At 43.1% G+C, this 17,184-nt stretch overlaps 1 protein-coding gene across 1 annotated transcript in view; it reads right to left on the bottom strand.

Annotated features, from left to right (window-relative positions):
- Positions 1-1,260: 1,260 nt before the first annotated feature.
- The window catches only part of LOC137433231 (glutamate receptor ionotropic, delta-1), an 889,585-nt gene continuing 873,661 nt past the window's right edge, over positions 1,261-17,184 (bottom strand). Inside the window, exons 15-16 of the mRNA XM_078784012.1 lie at positions 13,512-13,755; positions 1,261-3,887 (exon numbers count right to left, since the gene is read on the bottom strand). Of these exons, the coding sequence (XP_078640138.1) occupies positions 3,351-3,887; positions 13,512-13,755 (781 nt within the window). The 3' untranslated portion in view covers positions 1,261-3,350. The remainder of the gene's footprint in view (positions 3,888-13,511; positions 13,756-17,184) is intronic.

Genomic DNA, 17,184 nt, shown 5'->3' with positions numbered 1-17,184 from the left:
TGTGCCCCATGCTGCCGGGTGTGAAAGCCTGGGCTTTGACGGAGCTCTTCATGTAGAGCCTCGTCCATTGATGATGTGAGAGAACGAGGTTTCATCGATGATTCGTGCCATATGCGGCTGCTTCGGAGTGCACGGTGGCTGTGTTGGGGCGGGGGTGGAGGGGAGGGGGCGTGCCCATGGCGCCCCAAGTCATGTGAATTGTCAGGGACACGACCCGGTCTGGGAGCTTGCTGGATTTGTCCAACCTCATCATGCTGAGAGCAAAAACGCAGTATTTGCCGATTCCCTTTCTGCCATGTTACGCCTGCAGGGAATCAAGCTCCGTGAGATATAGTCATGAGCCGAATACAACAGCTTTGTGGGCGGATTTGGTAAAGAGAGGGGAGGCGCCCGTGGCTTGATGGGTTATGCCGACTCTAACCCATCGAGGAGGACACGCATGCGCACACAGGGTGGGGGCCTGAGATTTGGCAGCCTTGAGTGGGAGGGCGGCCTGATATTTGGTGGACCGAGTGGAAGGGGGGACCTGGTATTTGGTGGATTGAGTGGAAGGGGTCCTGATATTTGGTGGACCCGAGTGGAAGGGGTCCTGAGATTTGGTTGATCTGAGTGGGGGGCAGGGGGGGGCGGCTGAGATTTAGGCGGACCCGAGTGGAATGGGGGCTTGAGAATATATACACCAGCGCGACTTGGATTTTTCTTGGGAGGGTTGGGGGAGATAAGGTTACCTACTAAATGAGTTTATTAAAGTACAAAATCAAGGCGATGGTGTGAATGCAAGAGTGTCAATCACAGTCTCTACTGTAATGTGTCTAATGTAATGCGATACACTGCCAGTAGTGCTCATCAAGTCAGATGATTTTCACCAACACTTGAACCAAGGAAGGGCCTCAAATATTAATAGTTCATTTTTCTTTTCTCAAAACTCTTTCTTGGTTTGTTCGCACCACAAAAAGCAGTTTACCATGAGGATGTTTTTTCTGAATGCAAGTGGTGATTGAATGCAATTCCTAAAAAACATTTTGAGTTTAGACATTGAAATCATTCCGTTGAGATCTGTAAACCGTGCGTCGCTTAAACAAATGTTAAACACCTGTATCGATAGCGAATGATGTGAAACACACAATCTGATAGCATGAGAAATTGTCTTCTTGTGAAGATGTCATCACATACTGTAACTGAATGTAAAGTTTTGACACAAACCGGAAGAGAATGGATCGTACAAATTTCTTTTTTATTTGAAAGGTACTCTCTCTACCACCTACATGATGCCGTGTAACACCTTCAGTGAAATGATTGTTTCAGATTGTACAGTTGTTTTTGTCCTTGTTTTCTTTTGCTATTACATGTACAGAACACTACCGGGGTTTAAAATGCAACAATAACGTGATACAGAAAGTCACATTTCACATTGAAAAGAATGTATAGCATAATGTGTCACTTGGTCCGACACAAGAAACGATCAGCAACATGAAAAAAAGAACATTTTAAAGCATTTCTTCCTGCAAATTACTGCTATGTTAGAAAACGATTTGGACCGCTGTGCAAAGAAGCACATGAAAAGCATCGAAAAAAGAACGATTCGTCGTTGGAACGAAAAGGACGATAGTCATTGGTGATGTCTCTTTTGAAAAGAGCTTCGATTCCATTCCCGCCATGTCCATAGTATATTTATGAAGGCAAACTGACTCGTACGATGCGATACGAATGGTATTGTTCTGAGGTGTGTGCATGCCACACTCATCGGTGAAGCTCGTTAAATGATGTGACGGCTGGTTACCTGGCCCGCTTGTACCATGCCCTTTGCGGGTCAAAAAAGGCAAAAAAAACAAAACAACAACAACCCCAAAGCGCTTGCTCTAGATGCAAATAAACAGAACTTCAGCGGGAACGGCATGCGAAGAGAAGAACAATATACCCACGTGAATGAGTTCACATCAACCTTAGTTATCACTGTATATACAAAGGCCTCTAGTAAACCATCTGTTCCCCATTACAAATATCTACCTTGTCCAAAATCTTATGCAGAATGTTTTTATTTTACTTGTCTGCATCTCCATGGTGAGTGAATGGTCTTCTGCGCAGACCGACGAAATGCTTGAAATGGCATTTGATGTGAACCTTGCGAGACGAGTCAGTGAAGTGCGGAACCCAAGTGTTCTTTTTCCAAACGAAAATTTATGACACTTTTTTTTATGGGAACTACATGGATAATGATAAAAAATCCGATGAACACAACAATAGATCAATTCTAGAAGTTTCGCATTTTGGGCATCTCAACTTTCTAACCAAAACATACAAGACAATCAATGGGATAATTAACCGGACAATGTTAAGCCAGGTGAGCCTTGTAAGAGCAGCATTTAACATTATAGCATCAGAGAACGACCAGAAAACCAGTGTGGACCTTCCGTCTCCATCACAATAATCTCCATGTGACAAATAAACTAAGGTGACCACTTTTTGTGAATCCCATATTAAACAACTTGTAGCATTTTTTTTTTTTGGTACAGTAACATAAAGTACCTTACACCTGTCACTGCACTCCTCCGCAGACATGTGACCCCATGCCAACACTTCCTCGCAAGAGGCGTTCATTGTGAACACTTTGTCCACATCGTACATGTGTTCATTTGGGATGCTTGTTATTTCCTTTGTTTAGCTTTAAACCAAAACCGAATTCCTGGATGCAACTATGCAACTGTCTAAGTCTACTGTTCGCTTGTCCGCAAAAGACGTCGCTGTATACCACATTAAGAATGTAGAGGCAGTGAGGCAGCGTAGACATGCAAAACGTACCAATGCCGGAAGTTTGGGTTCAGTGGTTACCCCAGTGGTCATTGTCTTATCGTGCAATTCCTTGTCCCAAACTGAACAACAACAACAACAACAACAACAACAAAACTGTGTTTTGTTAAGTTACTCTGGGAAAGGGGCTTTCGGGTCGTGTCACAAATCAAGTGCGCACGTCGTGCGCTCCATTTCATTCCATCTTCTGCACCATCTCTGAACCGTACAAAAATATTTTCTTTTACTGGCTTTTACATTAGCATGATATGTTATCCCAAATGTTCATGGCAATAAAAAGCTGAAGTTCCCGGCTGAGATTATTTTCCCATGTCTTGTTTGATGAGCGGGTCAAAACAGAGAATCCATTTCTGCTTGTTTACTTTTTTTGCCTTCTGAATATGTGGCATTTTGTGGAAAAGCATGAAAAGTGAAAATAATTTATATCAGCCGACACTGAAATACCATGCCACTCATCTTTAGCACTCTGTAGCAGGGGTAGTAGGAATTGGGCCAGGCTGGAGAGAAGTGCCAGAAAGACGGGGGAGACGTAAAGAGCCTTTTCAGATGGAGGTGCCATGTGTGGTTTCTTCTGGGTCTTCTGGAATCGTGGCCGAGAGTGACTGGAAGGGCATGGGAGCAGCAGGCTTCATGGGACTCTGTCGGAAGATCCCTCCGTTCGGTGCCCGGTGCTTGAAAGTGCCCAGGCCGACATGCTCACCAGGCCCCGAGCCGCAGCTGCTCCCGAGAGGGAGGTTGATATTCAGCTTTGAGGGCAGGGAGCGGCCTGGCGGTGGGACGAGAGTATGCTCAGAGAGAAATCCTCTAGAAGAGGAAATGGGTGGTGGTGTCGGAGGCAAGGGTGGTGGGTGATGGTGGGCATGAGTATGAAGGCGGCTGTGTGAAGGGTGAGGGAAATCTGGCACTGACTCGAGGGCAATCGGATGCATTGACGAGCGCATGCCAAGAGTGGGCTCAAGTGGCGAAGGCATCTCCGTAGCGCCAGCTGCAGGCCCGATTTGCTTGTGAGCGGTATCCTCGTCCAAGCTCAAACTGTTCAGACGGTGATGAAACTGCTGCATATCCATCTCCTTGTCATCCTGTGGGAAGTCAGGTACATTTAGCATATCCGATGCACATGGAGAGCAAAATTGTTCATTTACCATCCACAAACAAAATGGAGGTATGGGAGTCACCAACGACGTCTGGTGATATAAGCAAGCATTGGTTTGGTCGAAGCATGATGAAGTCAGAATATTGTGCCCTTGCCCGGACAATATTTAGTAAAATAAAACCTGTGCTGTGTGCAAAGCATGATGCAGTTGATGAGCGATCAAAGTACAATCGAGTTTACAATGAAATGTCGAGTAATCTCACATCAGCACAGCAAAGACATAGCACATGACAAAGCACAGATCACATGACAAAGCACATACAGGGACAAAGCACAGATCGCATGACAAAGCACATACAGGGACAAAGCACATGGCACATGACAAAGCACATACAGGCACAAAGCACATGGCACATAACAAAGCACATGGCACATGACAAAGCACATAGCACATGACAAAGCACATAGCACATGGCAAAGCACATAGCACATACAGGGACAAAGCACATACAGGCACAAAGCACATGGCACATAACAAAGCACATGGCACATGACAAAGCACATAGCACATGGCAAAGCACATAGCACATGACAATGTACATTCAGGGATAAAACACATATCACACGACAAAGCACATACAGGGACAAAGCACAGAGCACATGACAAAGCGCATACAGGGACAAAGCACATAGCACATGACAAAGCACATAGCACATGACAAAGCACATATCACATGACAAAGCAAATATCACATGACAAAGCACATACAGGGACAAAGCACATACTACATGACAAAGCACATACAGGGACAAAGCACATACCGCATGAGCACAAGCCAACATGAGCACAACATGAGCACATACCACATGAGCACATGACCCAATGCACATAAAAGGACAAAGCACATAATCACATGACAAAGTACATACAGGGACAAAGCACATGTCACATGACAAAGCACAGAGCACATGACAAAACACACAGCACATGACAAAGCACATAGTACGAGACAAAAGCACGTAGCACATGACAAAGCACACATCACATGGCAAAGCACACCGCACATGACAAAGCACATTGCACATGACAAAGCACATTGCACATGACAAAGCACATAGCACATGACAAAGTACATAGCACATGACAAAGCACAGAGCACTTGACAAAGCGCATAGTACAAGACAAAGCACATAGCACATGACAAAGCACATACAGGGACAAAGCACATACAGGGACAAAGCACAAAGCACATGACAAAGCACATAGCACATGACAAAGCACATATCACATGACAACGCACATACAGGGACAAAGCACAGATCGCATGACAAAGCACATACAGGGACAAAGCACATGGCACATGACAAAGCACATACAGGCACAAAGCACATGGCACATAACAAAGCACATGGCACATGACAAAGCACATAGCACATGACAAAGCACATGGCAAAGCACATAGCACATGACAAAGCACATACAGGGACAAAGCACATACAGGCACAAAGCACATGGCACATAACAAAGCACATGGCACATGACAAAGCACATAGCACATGACAAAGCACATAGCACATGGCAAAGCACATAGCACATGACAATGTACATTCAGGGATAAAACACATATCACACGACAAAGCACATACAGGGACAAAGCACAGAGCACATGACAAAGCGCATACAGGGACAAAGCACATAGCATATGACAAAGCACATAGCACATGACAAAGCACATATCACATGACAAAGCAAATATCACATGACAAAGCACATACAGGGACAAAGCACATACTACATGACAAAGCACATACAGGGACAAAGCACATACCGCATGAGCACAAGCCAACATGAGCACAACATGAGCACATACCACATGAGCACATGGCCCAATGCACATAAAAGGACAAAGCACATAATCACATGACAAAGTACATACATGGACAAAGCACATGTCACATGACAAAGCACAGAGCACATGACAAAACACACAGCACATGACAAAGCACATAGTACGAGACAAAAGCACGTAGCACATGACAAAGCACACATCACATGGCAAAGCACACTGCACATGACAAAGCACATTGCACATGACAAAGCACATTACACATGACAAAGCACATAGCACATGACAAAGTACATAGCACATGACAAAGCACAGAGCACTTGACAAAGCGCATAGTACAAGACAAAGCACATAGCACATGACAAAGCACATACAGGGACAAAGCACATACAGGGACAAAGCACATAGCACATGACAACGCACATATCACATGACAAACCACATCCAGGGACAAAGCACAAACCACATGACAAAGCACATACAGGGACAAAGCACATACCGCATGAGCACAAGCCAACATGAGCACAGAGCGCATGAGCCAAATCACATAACACATGACATAGCACATACAGGGACAATGCACATAGTACATGACAAAACACATAGCACATGACAAAACCCACAGCACATGACAAAGCACAGTCATTGCACATGACAAAGCACATAGCACATGGCAAAGCACATAGCACATGACAAAGTACATAGCACATGACAAAGCACAGAGCACTTTACAAAGCGCATAGTACAAGACAAAGCACATAGCACATGACAAAGCACATACAGGGACAAAGCACAGCACATGACAAAGCGCATTCAGGGACAAAGCACATAGCATATGACAAAGCACATATCACATGACAAAGCAAATATCACATGACAAAGCACATACAGGGACAAAGCACATACTACATGACAAAGCACATGCAGGGACAAAGCACATACAGGGACAAAGCACATACCGCATGAGCACAAGCCAACATGAGCACAACATGAGCACATACCACATGAGCCAATGCACATAAACGGACAAAGCACATAGTCACATGACAAAGTACATACAGGGACAAAGCACATGTCACATGACAAAGCACAGAGCACATGACAAAACACACAGCACATGACAAAGCACATAGTACGAGACAAAAGCACATAGCACATGACAAAGCACACATCACATGGCAAAGCACACTGCACATGACAAAGCACATTGCACATGACAAAGCACATTGCACATGACAAAGCACATAGCACATGACAAAGTACATAGCACATGACAAAGCACAGAGCACTTGACAAAGCGCATAGTACAAGACAAAGCACATAGCACATGACAAAGCACATACAGGGACAAAGCACAGCACATGACAAAGCACATACAGGGACAAAGCACATAGCACATGACAAAGCACATAGCACATGACAAAGCACATATCACATGACAAAGCAAATATCACATGACAAAGCACATACAGGGACAAAGCACATACTACATGACAAAGCACATACAGGGACAAAGCACATACCGCATGAGCACAAGCCAACATGAGCACAACATGAGCACATACCACATGAGCACATGACCCAATGCACATAAAAGGACAAAGCACATAATCACATGACAAAGTACATACAGGGACAAAGCACATGTCACATGACAAAGCACAGAGCACATGACAAAACACACAGCACATGACAAAACACATAGTACGAGACAAAAGCACGTAGCACATGACAAAGCACACATCACATGGCAAAGCACACTGCACATGACGAAGCACATTGCACATGACAAAGCACATTACACATGACAAAGCACATAGCACATGACAAAGTACATAGCACATGACAAAGCACAGAGCACTTGACAAAGCGCATAGTACAAGACAAAGCACATAGCACATGACAAAGCACATACAGGGACAAAGCACATACAGGGACAAAGCACATAGCACATGACAAAGCACATAGCACATGACAAAGCACATATCACATGACAACGCACATATCACATGACAAACCACATCCAGGGACAAAGCACAAACCACATGACAAAGCACATACAGGGACAAAGCACATACCGCATGAGCACAAGCCAACATGAGCACAACATGAGCACAGAGCACATGAGCCAAAGCACATAACACATGACATAGCACATACAGGGACAATGCACATAGTACATGACAAAACACATAGCACATGACAAAACCCACAGCACATGACAAAGCACAGTCATTGCACATGACAAAGCACATAGCACATGGCAAAGCACATAGCACATGACAAAGTACATAGCACATGACAAAGCACAGAGCACTTTACAAAGCGCATAGTACAAGACAAAGCACATAGCACATGACAAAGCACATACAGGGACAAAGCACAGCACATGACAAAGCGCATTCAGGGACAAAGCACATAGCATATGACAAAGCACATATCACATGACAAAGCAAATATCACATGACAAAGCACATACAGGGACAAAGCACATACTACATGACAAAGCACATGCAGGGACAAAGCACATACAGGGACAAAGCACATACCGCATGAGCACAAGCCAACATGAGCACAACATGAGCACATACCACATGAGCCAATGCACATAAACGGACAAAGCACATAGTCACATGACAAAGTACATACAGGGACAAAGCACATATCACATGACAAAGCACAGAGCACATGACAAAACACACAGCACATGACAAAGCACATAGTACGAGACAAAAGCACATAGCACATGACAAAGCACACATCACATGGCAAAGCACACTGCACATGACAAAGCACATTGCACATGACAAAGCACATAGCACATGACAAAGTACATAGCACATGACAAAGCACAGAGCACTTGACAAAGCGCATAGTACAAGACAAAGCACATAGCACATGACAAAGCACATACAGGGACAAAGCACAGCACATGACAAAGCACATACAGGGACAAAGCACATAGCACATGACAAAGCACATAGCACATGACAAAGCACATATCACATGACAACGCACATATCACATGACAAACCACATCCAGGGACAAAGCACATACCACATGACAAAGCACATACAGGGACAAAGCACATACTGCATGAGCACAAGCCAACATGAGCACAACATGAGCCAAAGCACATAAAAGGACAAAGCACATAACACATGACATAGCACATGCAGGGACAATGCACATAGTACATGACAAAACACATATCACATGACAAAACCCACAGCACATGACAAAGCACAGAGCACATGACAAATAACATACAGGGACAAAGCGCATATCACATGACAAACCACATACAGGGACAAAGCACATACCACATGACAAAGCACATACCGCATGAGCACAAGCCAACATGAGCACAACATGAGCACATACCACATGAGCACATGAGCCAATGCACATAAAAGGACAAAGCACATAATCACATGACAAAGTACATACAGGGACAAAGCAAATATCACATGACAACGCACAGAGCACATGACAAAACACACAGCACATGACAAAGCACATAGTACGAGACAAAAGCACGTAGCACATGACAAAGCACACATCACATGGCAAAGCACACTGCACATGACAAAGCACATTGCACATGACAAAGCACATTGCACATGACAAAGCACATTGCACATGACAAAGCACATGACAAAGTACATAGCACATGACAAAGCACAGAGCACTTGACAAAGCGCATAGTACAAGACAAAGCACATAGCACATGACAAAGCACATACAGGGACAAAGCACAGCACATGACAAAGCACATACAGGGACAAAGCACATAGCACATGACAAAGCACATAAGACATGACAAAGCACATATCACATGACAACGCACATATCACATGACAAACCACATCCAGGGACAAAGCACATACCACATGACAAAGCACATACAGGGACAAAGCACATACCGCATGAGCACAAGCTAACATGAGCACAACATGAGCACATACCACATGAGCACATGAGCCAAAGCACATAAAAGGACAAAGCACATAACACATGACATAGCACATACAGAGACAATGCACATAGTACATAACAAAACACATAGCACATGACAAAACCCACAGCACATGACAAAGCACAGAGCACATGACAAATAACATACAGGGACAAAGCACATATCACTTGACAAACCACATACAGGGACAAAGCACATACCACATGACAAAGCACATAAAAGGACAAAGTACATAACACATGACAAAGCACATACAGCACATGACAAGGCACATAAGGAACCCGAGTGTGGAGATAACAACCAGAGGGAGTACTGCACACAATTTCATTGCAGAAAACGATTACTTCATTACCCTGGCTGCCATTTCCCTTGTGCCTCCACCCACGTTGGCTTTTCTGCCCATTTCATTACACCCCACTTCCTGCTTTTTATCCACTTTACCCCTATATTGTATTTCTATTCCCTCATCATTCGCAGGCTCCTCCCGAGAATCACATGTTCATATTCCATCATGCTTAGCGTTACTGGTTCTCTATATAATACATTTTGGTCTCGTCCATCTTCCCCTAATGATTCTTTGCTCACCCTTCTATTTTAGGCAAATAAATGGGGGGAAAAAATCATTGATAAAGTATGCCAATTACAGGCATGTCAGATGGCATGAGAAATCACTCCGTGCCAACCGGGCAAAGCAAGTATCGCTCAGGAGCATATTTGGTGTCTTCCACCATGAATACGAGGACAACGTCCACCAAAGTATTTCAACTAAAGTTAAATAAATTATTTTTTCAATGTAATAATCCAGGTCTACATTTATTTCATTATTTCTATCCCACCTGCTCCTCGTCATTATAGTCTCTCGCATTCCACTTTCTCACATCCTCTGTTTCTCCTCATCAAATTTTGTTCATCCAGGTCCACATTTATTTCATTATTTCTATCCCACCTGCTCCTCGTCATTATAGTCTCTCGCATTCCACTTTCTCACATCCTCTGTTTCTCCTCATCAAATTTTGTTCATCCAGGTCCACATTTATTTCATTATTTCTATCCCACCTGCTCCTCGTCATTATAGTCTCTCGCATTCCACTTTCTCACATCCTCTGTTTCTCCTCATCAAATTTTGTTCATCCAGGTCCACATTTATTTCATTATTTCTATCCCACCTGCTCCTCGTCATTACAGTCTCTCGCAATCCACTTTCTCACATCCTCTGTTTCTCCTCATCAAATTTTGTTCATCCAGGTCCACATTTATTTCATTATTTCTATCCCACCTGCTCCTCGTCATGAAAGTCTCTTGTATTCCACTTTCTCACATCCTCTGTTTCTCCTCATCAAATTTTGTTCATCCAGGTCCACATTTATTTCATTATTTCTATCCCACCTGCTCCTCGTCATTATAGTCTCTCGCATTCCACTTTCTCACATCCTCTGTTTCTCCTCATCAAATTTTGTTAATCCAGGTCCACATTTATTTCATTATTTCTATCCCACCTGCTCCTCGTCATTATAGTCTCTCGCATTCCACTTTCTCACATCCTCTGTTTCTCCTCATCAAATTTTGTTAATCCAGGTCCACATTTATTTCATTATTTCTATCCCACCTGCTCCTCGTCATTATCGTCTCTTGTATTCCACTTTCTCACATCCTCTGTTTCTCCTCGTCAAATTTTGTTAATCCAGGTACACATTTATTTCATTATTTCTATCCCGCCTGCTCCTCGTCATTATCGTCTCTTGTATTCCACTTTCTCACATCCTCTGTTTCTCCTCGTCAAATTTTGTTCATCCAGGTCCACATTTATTTCATTATTTCTATCCCACCTGCTCCTCGTCATTATAGTCTCTCGCATTCAACTTTCTCACATCCTCTGTTTCTCCTCATCAAATTTTGTTCATCCAGGTCCACATTTATTTCATTATTTCTATCCCACCTGCTCCTCATCATTATAGTCTTTTCTATTCCACTTTCTCACATCCTCTGTTTCTCCTCATCAAATTTTGTTCATCCAGGTCCACATTTATTTCATTATTTCTATCCCACCTGCTCCTCGTCATTATAGTCTCTCGCATTCCACTTTCTCACATCCTCTGTTTCTCCTCATCAAATTTTGTTCATCCAGGTCCACATTTATTTCATTATTTCTATCCCACCTGCTCCTCGTCATTATAGTCTCTTGTATTCCACTTTCTCACATCCTCTGTTTCTCCTCATCAAATTTGGTTAATCCAGGTCCACAGTTATTTCATTATTTCTATCCAACCTGCTCCTCGTCATTATCGTCTCTTGTAATCCACTTTCTCACATCCTCTGTTTCTCCTCGTCAAATTTTGTTAATCCAGGTCCACATTTATTTCATTATTTCTATCCAACCTGCTCCTCATCATTATAGTCTTTTCTATTCCACTTTCTCACATCCTCTGTTTCTCCTCGTCAAATTTTGTTCATCCAGGTCCACATTTATTTCATTATTTCTATCCCACCTGCTCCTCGTCATTATAGTCTCTTGCATTCCACTTTCTCACATCCTCTGTTTCTCCTCATCAAATTTTGTTCATCCAGGTCCACATTTATTTCATTATTTCTATCCCACCTGCTCCTCGTCATTATAGTCTCTTGTAATTCCACTTTCTCACATCCTCTGTTTCTCCTCATCAAATTTTGTTAATCCAGGTCCACATTTATTTCATTATTTCTATCCCACCTGCTCCTCGTCATTATCGTCGCTTGTATTCCACTTTCTCACATCCTCTGTTTCTCCTCATCAAATTTTGTTAATCCAGGTCCACATTTATTTCATTATTTCTATCCCACCTGCTCCTCGTCATTATCGTCTCTTGTAATCCACTTTCTCACATCCTCTGTTTCTCCTCGTCAAATTTTGTTAATCCAGGTCCACAGTTATTTCATTATTTCTATCCCACCTGCTCCTCATCATTATATTCTTTTCTATTCCACTTTCTCACATCCTCTGTTTCCCCTCGTTATATTTTGTTAATCCAGGTCCACATTTATTTCATTATTTCTATCCAACCTGCTCCTCATCATTATAGTCTCTCGCATTCCACTTTCTCACATCCTCTGTTTCCCCTCGTTATATTTTGTTAATCCAGGTCCACATTTATTTCATTATTTCTATCCCACCTGCTCCTCGTCATTATAGTCTCTTGTATTCCACTTTCTCACATCCTCTGTTTCCCCTCGTTATATTTTGTTAATCCAGGTCCACATTTATTTCATTATTTCTATCCCACCTGCTCCTCGTCATTATAGTCTCTCGCATTCCACTTTCTCACATCCTCTGTTTCCCCTCGTTATATTTTGTTAATCCAGGTCCACAGTTATTTCATTATTTCTATCCCACCTGCTCCTCGTCGTTATTGTCTCTCGCAATCCACTTTCTCACATCCTCTGTTTCCCCTCGTTATATTTTGTTAATCCAGGTCCACATTTATTTCATTATTTCTATCCCACCTGCTCCTCGTCATTATAGTCTCTTGTATTCCACTTTCTCACATCCTCTGTTTCTCCTCGTCAAATTTTGTTAATCCAGGTCCACATTTATTTCATTATTTCTATCCCACCTGCTCCTCGTCATTATAGTCTCTCGCATTCCACTTTCTCACATCCTCTGTTTCTCCTCGTCAAATTTTGTTAATCCAGGTCCACATTTATTTCATTATTTCTATCCCACCTGCTCCTCGTCATTATAGTCTCTCGCATTCCACTTTCTCACATCCTCTGTTTGTCCTCGTCAAATTTTGTTCTCTAACTTCTGACCTGGTTGCTTGGTCGATGGCGGTGATGTCGTCGGCTCCACCATATTTCGAGAACGGCTACGACGCAGGCAAGAAGCAGACCCGCAGCGAGCAGGCAAAAGACTCCCGCAAAGCTCTTGAGTCCCAGAGCACGAGACGATGACGCAGGTTCCTGGGTCTCACCCCTGAGCTCGCACTTTCCGGCCCGAGGCCACCACCGTTGCTGCATCGCAGCCAGTTCTCCATTTTCTTGAAGCTCCAGAATTCTACAGCAAAACAAAATCGGAATGGGTCAGCGGAACTAATGATCCAATGATGTGCTTCAACACAAGCAGGCTAGATGATCAGGAGAGATCTGTGTGTTATCAAACAATTGTGGACAATATAAGATTGTAATATTTGTCAAATACTTTAATGGTTGAAATCCCTGGTGTTGGTGCTAAATCCCTGGTGTTGGGCTAGCGGCTAGGGTGCCGGCTTAGGATCCCAGGATCCTGGGTTCGAATCCCGGTCGATCGCTGAATTAACGCCAGGGGGGTTGACTCAGCCTGTCATCCTTCCGAGGTCGGCTAATTGAGTACCAGTTCACTGGTAATTCCCTGTTTGTCGCTAAAGGCGGCAAAAAGGGTTGGCGTCAGGAAGGGCATCCGGCCGTAAAACATTGCTTCAAAAAGGGGACCAAAAAAACAACAACAACCACGGTTCCCGAAAAAGGCCAACCCCCGCTTGCGGGGAAAAATGGCCTCTAAAGGTGGTTACTTTAATGGTTGAAATGAAATGAAACACTCAACATGAAGTGGAGTATAATTTATTTGTCACACGTCATTTGACGACATGAGTCAAGCTGTTTGTTATTAGCAGGCTGTTCATTTATTTGCTTGCTCACTGCCATATTATATTGGGATTGCCATGCACAATGGCTTTTCAAATCCATTAACCCTTTCTATTGTGTGCATACATCACGGCACAAGTGACACACACATTGCTATTTGCTGTACATTAAATCAACACATCGCAAAACAATACACAAACACAAAGGATGAACCACTTTTAGAGGCCATTTTTCCCCGCAGAGCAGGGGTTGGCCCTTTTCGGGCACCGTGGTCCCATTTTTGAAGCAATGTTTTATGGCCGGATGCTCTTCATGCCGCCAACCCTGTTAGTCGCCTATTGCGACACACAGGGAATTACCAGTGAGCTGGTGCTCAATTTGCCGACCTCGGAAGGATGACAGGCTGAGTCAACCCCCCTGGTGTAAATTCACCGCGATTCGAACCCAGGATCCTAGGATCCCAAGCCGGCACCCGAACCGCTGAGCCAACACCAGGCCTCACAAACACAAAGGATGAACTATTCACAAAAAAAACAACAAAAAAAAACATTGCAAATAAGTTAGGGTTTGTTCTAATGTTCATGACGTCATCATCTGAAATATGCATGTGTTTGATCGTTTTTTGTTTTTTTTTTAAGCCCATTTTCCCCGCTAGAGCGGGGGTTAGCCTTGCGGGCCCCATGAACAATCATGGTTCCCTGTTTTGAGGCAATGTTTTTATGGCCGGATGCCCTTCCTGACGCCAACCCTTGGTCACGCTCTTACGATGCGCGGGGATGCGGTGTACCTATTCTAAATCGGGGTACACACCGGGACCATTCATCCCAGCAAGCTGGTACTCAATTTGCCGACCTCGGAAGGATGACAGGCTGAGTCAACTCCCCTGGTGTTAATTCAGCGATCGACCAGGATTCGAACCCAGGATCCTGGGATCCCAAGCCGGCACCCTAACTGCTAAGCCAACAACACCAGTGTTTGCATTGAACAAAATGAACTCAAGACTACTGAGGTCATTGGAAATTTTGTTTTTTTTGTTACATTGATCTTAGGTTCACGGAGGAGTTTGTTCATAAATCATATCCAGAACAGACATTAATAAACATCAATGTACTGGGAGACTAATTACAAGGATATCAAATCATAATAACGACTGTCCTCTTGAAAACGACTTTACCTGAAATTATTCAGCCCCGAGTATTCATCATAAGTTCATCCTGACGTAACAGTGCAGTCGCTGACAAAATGAAAATTGCTGCAGTTAAACTGATTTTGAAGAATGGTGACCCACAATGCATAAGAAATTGGTACTCGGTAAAGAGCATACCTCCGCTCCGCCAGGTAAACAGTTTACGTTCTGTATCCCAATGATGTGTGATCCAATGGTTTTTCCAATGATGAGCCGGATCTGGATTCGGACCTGAACCAAAATCTCATCGCCTTGTTCTCGTCACCAAACCAACTAGGTCCACCAAGTTTAGTCTTAACTCGTCCATAACTTTTTTTAATATAATGTAATTTATCGCTTTTCACCCAATCTCCCAATGGTGAAGAATCACTTAAAAATTAAATAATTCTCGTATCCGAATCCATATTCAGATCTTCACCAAAATCGAATCGATTAGTCCTTATCAAACACCCAACTTGTCTACCAAGGTTCGTCTGAATCCATCCACAACTTTTTGAAATACATAATCGTGCTATATATCGTTTTTGGCCGTATTTTTCAATGGTGAAGAATCCCTTAAGAATTATCGGATCCGGATCCGGATCTTCAATAAAATCGAATCAATTCGTCCTTGTCACACACCAGATGTGCCCAACAAGTTCCTTCCACAACTTATTGAGGTATCCGAGTTCCTACACATAGTCAAACAGACAGACAGACAGACACACAGATAGACAACCTCAAATCACACTTTGGTAAATATTCTGCTGGATTACTATGCTCTCTAGTACAGAACAATGGTTATCCCAAAATGATAACAGATACCCACATCACACTTTGGTAAATAGTCTGCTGGATTACTATGCTCTCTAGTACAGCACAATGGTTATCCCAGAATGATAACAGATACCCACATCACACTTTGGTAAATAGTCTGCTGGATTACTATGCTCTCTAGTACAGTACAATGGTTATCCCAAAATGATAACAGATACCCACATCACACTTTGGTAAATAGTCTGCTGGATTACTATGCTCTCTAGTACAGAACAATGGTTATCCCAAAATGATAACAGATACCCACATCACACTTTGGTAAATAGTCTGCTGGATTACTATGCTCTCTAGTACAGAACAATTGTTATCCCAGAATGATAACAGATACCCACATCACACTTTGGTAAATAGTCTGCTGGATTACTATGCTCTCTAGTACAGCACAATGGTTATCCCAGAATGATAACAGATACCCACATCACACTTTGGTAAATAGTCTGCTGGATTACTATGCTCTCTAGTACAGCACAATTGTTATCCCAAAATGATAACAGATACCCACATCACACTTAGGTAAATAGTCTGCTGGATTACTATGCTCTCTAGTACAGCACAATGGTGATCCCAGAATGATAACAGATACCCACATCACACTTTGGTAAATAGTCTGCTGGATTACTATGCTCTCTAGTACAGCACAATGGTTATCCCAGAATGATAACAGATACCCACATCACACTTTGTAAAAAGTCTGCTGGATTACTATGCTCTCTAGTACAGCACAATGGTTATCCCAGAATGATAACAGATACCCACATCACACTTTGTAAAAAGTCTGCTGGATTACTATGCTCTCTAGTACAGCACAATGGTTATCCCAGAATGATAACAGATACCCACATCACACTTTGGTAAATAGTC

Source organism: Myxine glutinosa, chromosome 8 (genome assembly GCF_964187855.1).
Source record: "Myxine glutinosa chromosome 8, kmMyxGlut1.1, whole genome shotgun sequence".
Taxonomy (NCBI): domain Eukaryota; kingdom Metazoa; phylum Chordata; class Myxini; order Myxiniformes; family Myxinidae; genus Myxine; species Myxine glutinosa.
This window is presented reverse-complemented; position numbering and strand designations above follow the sequence as displayed.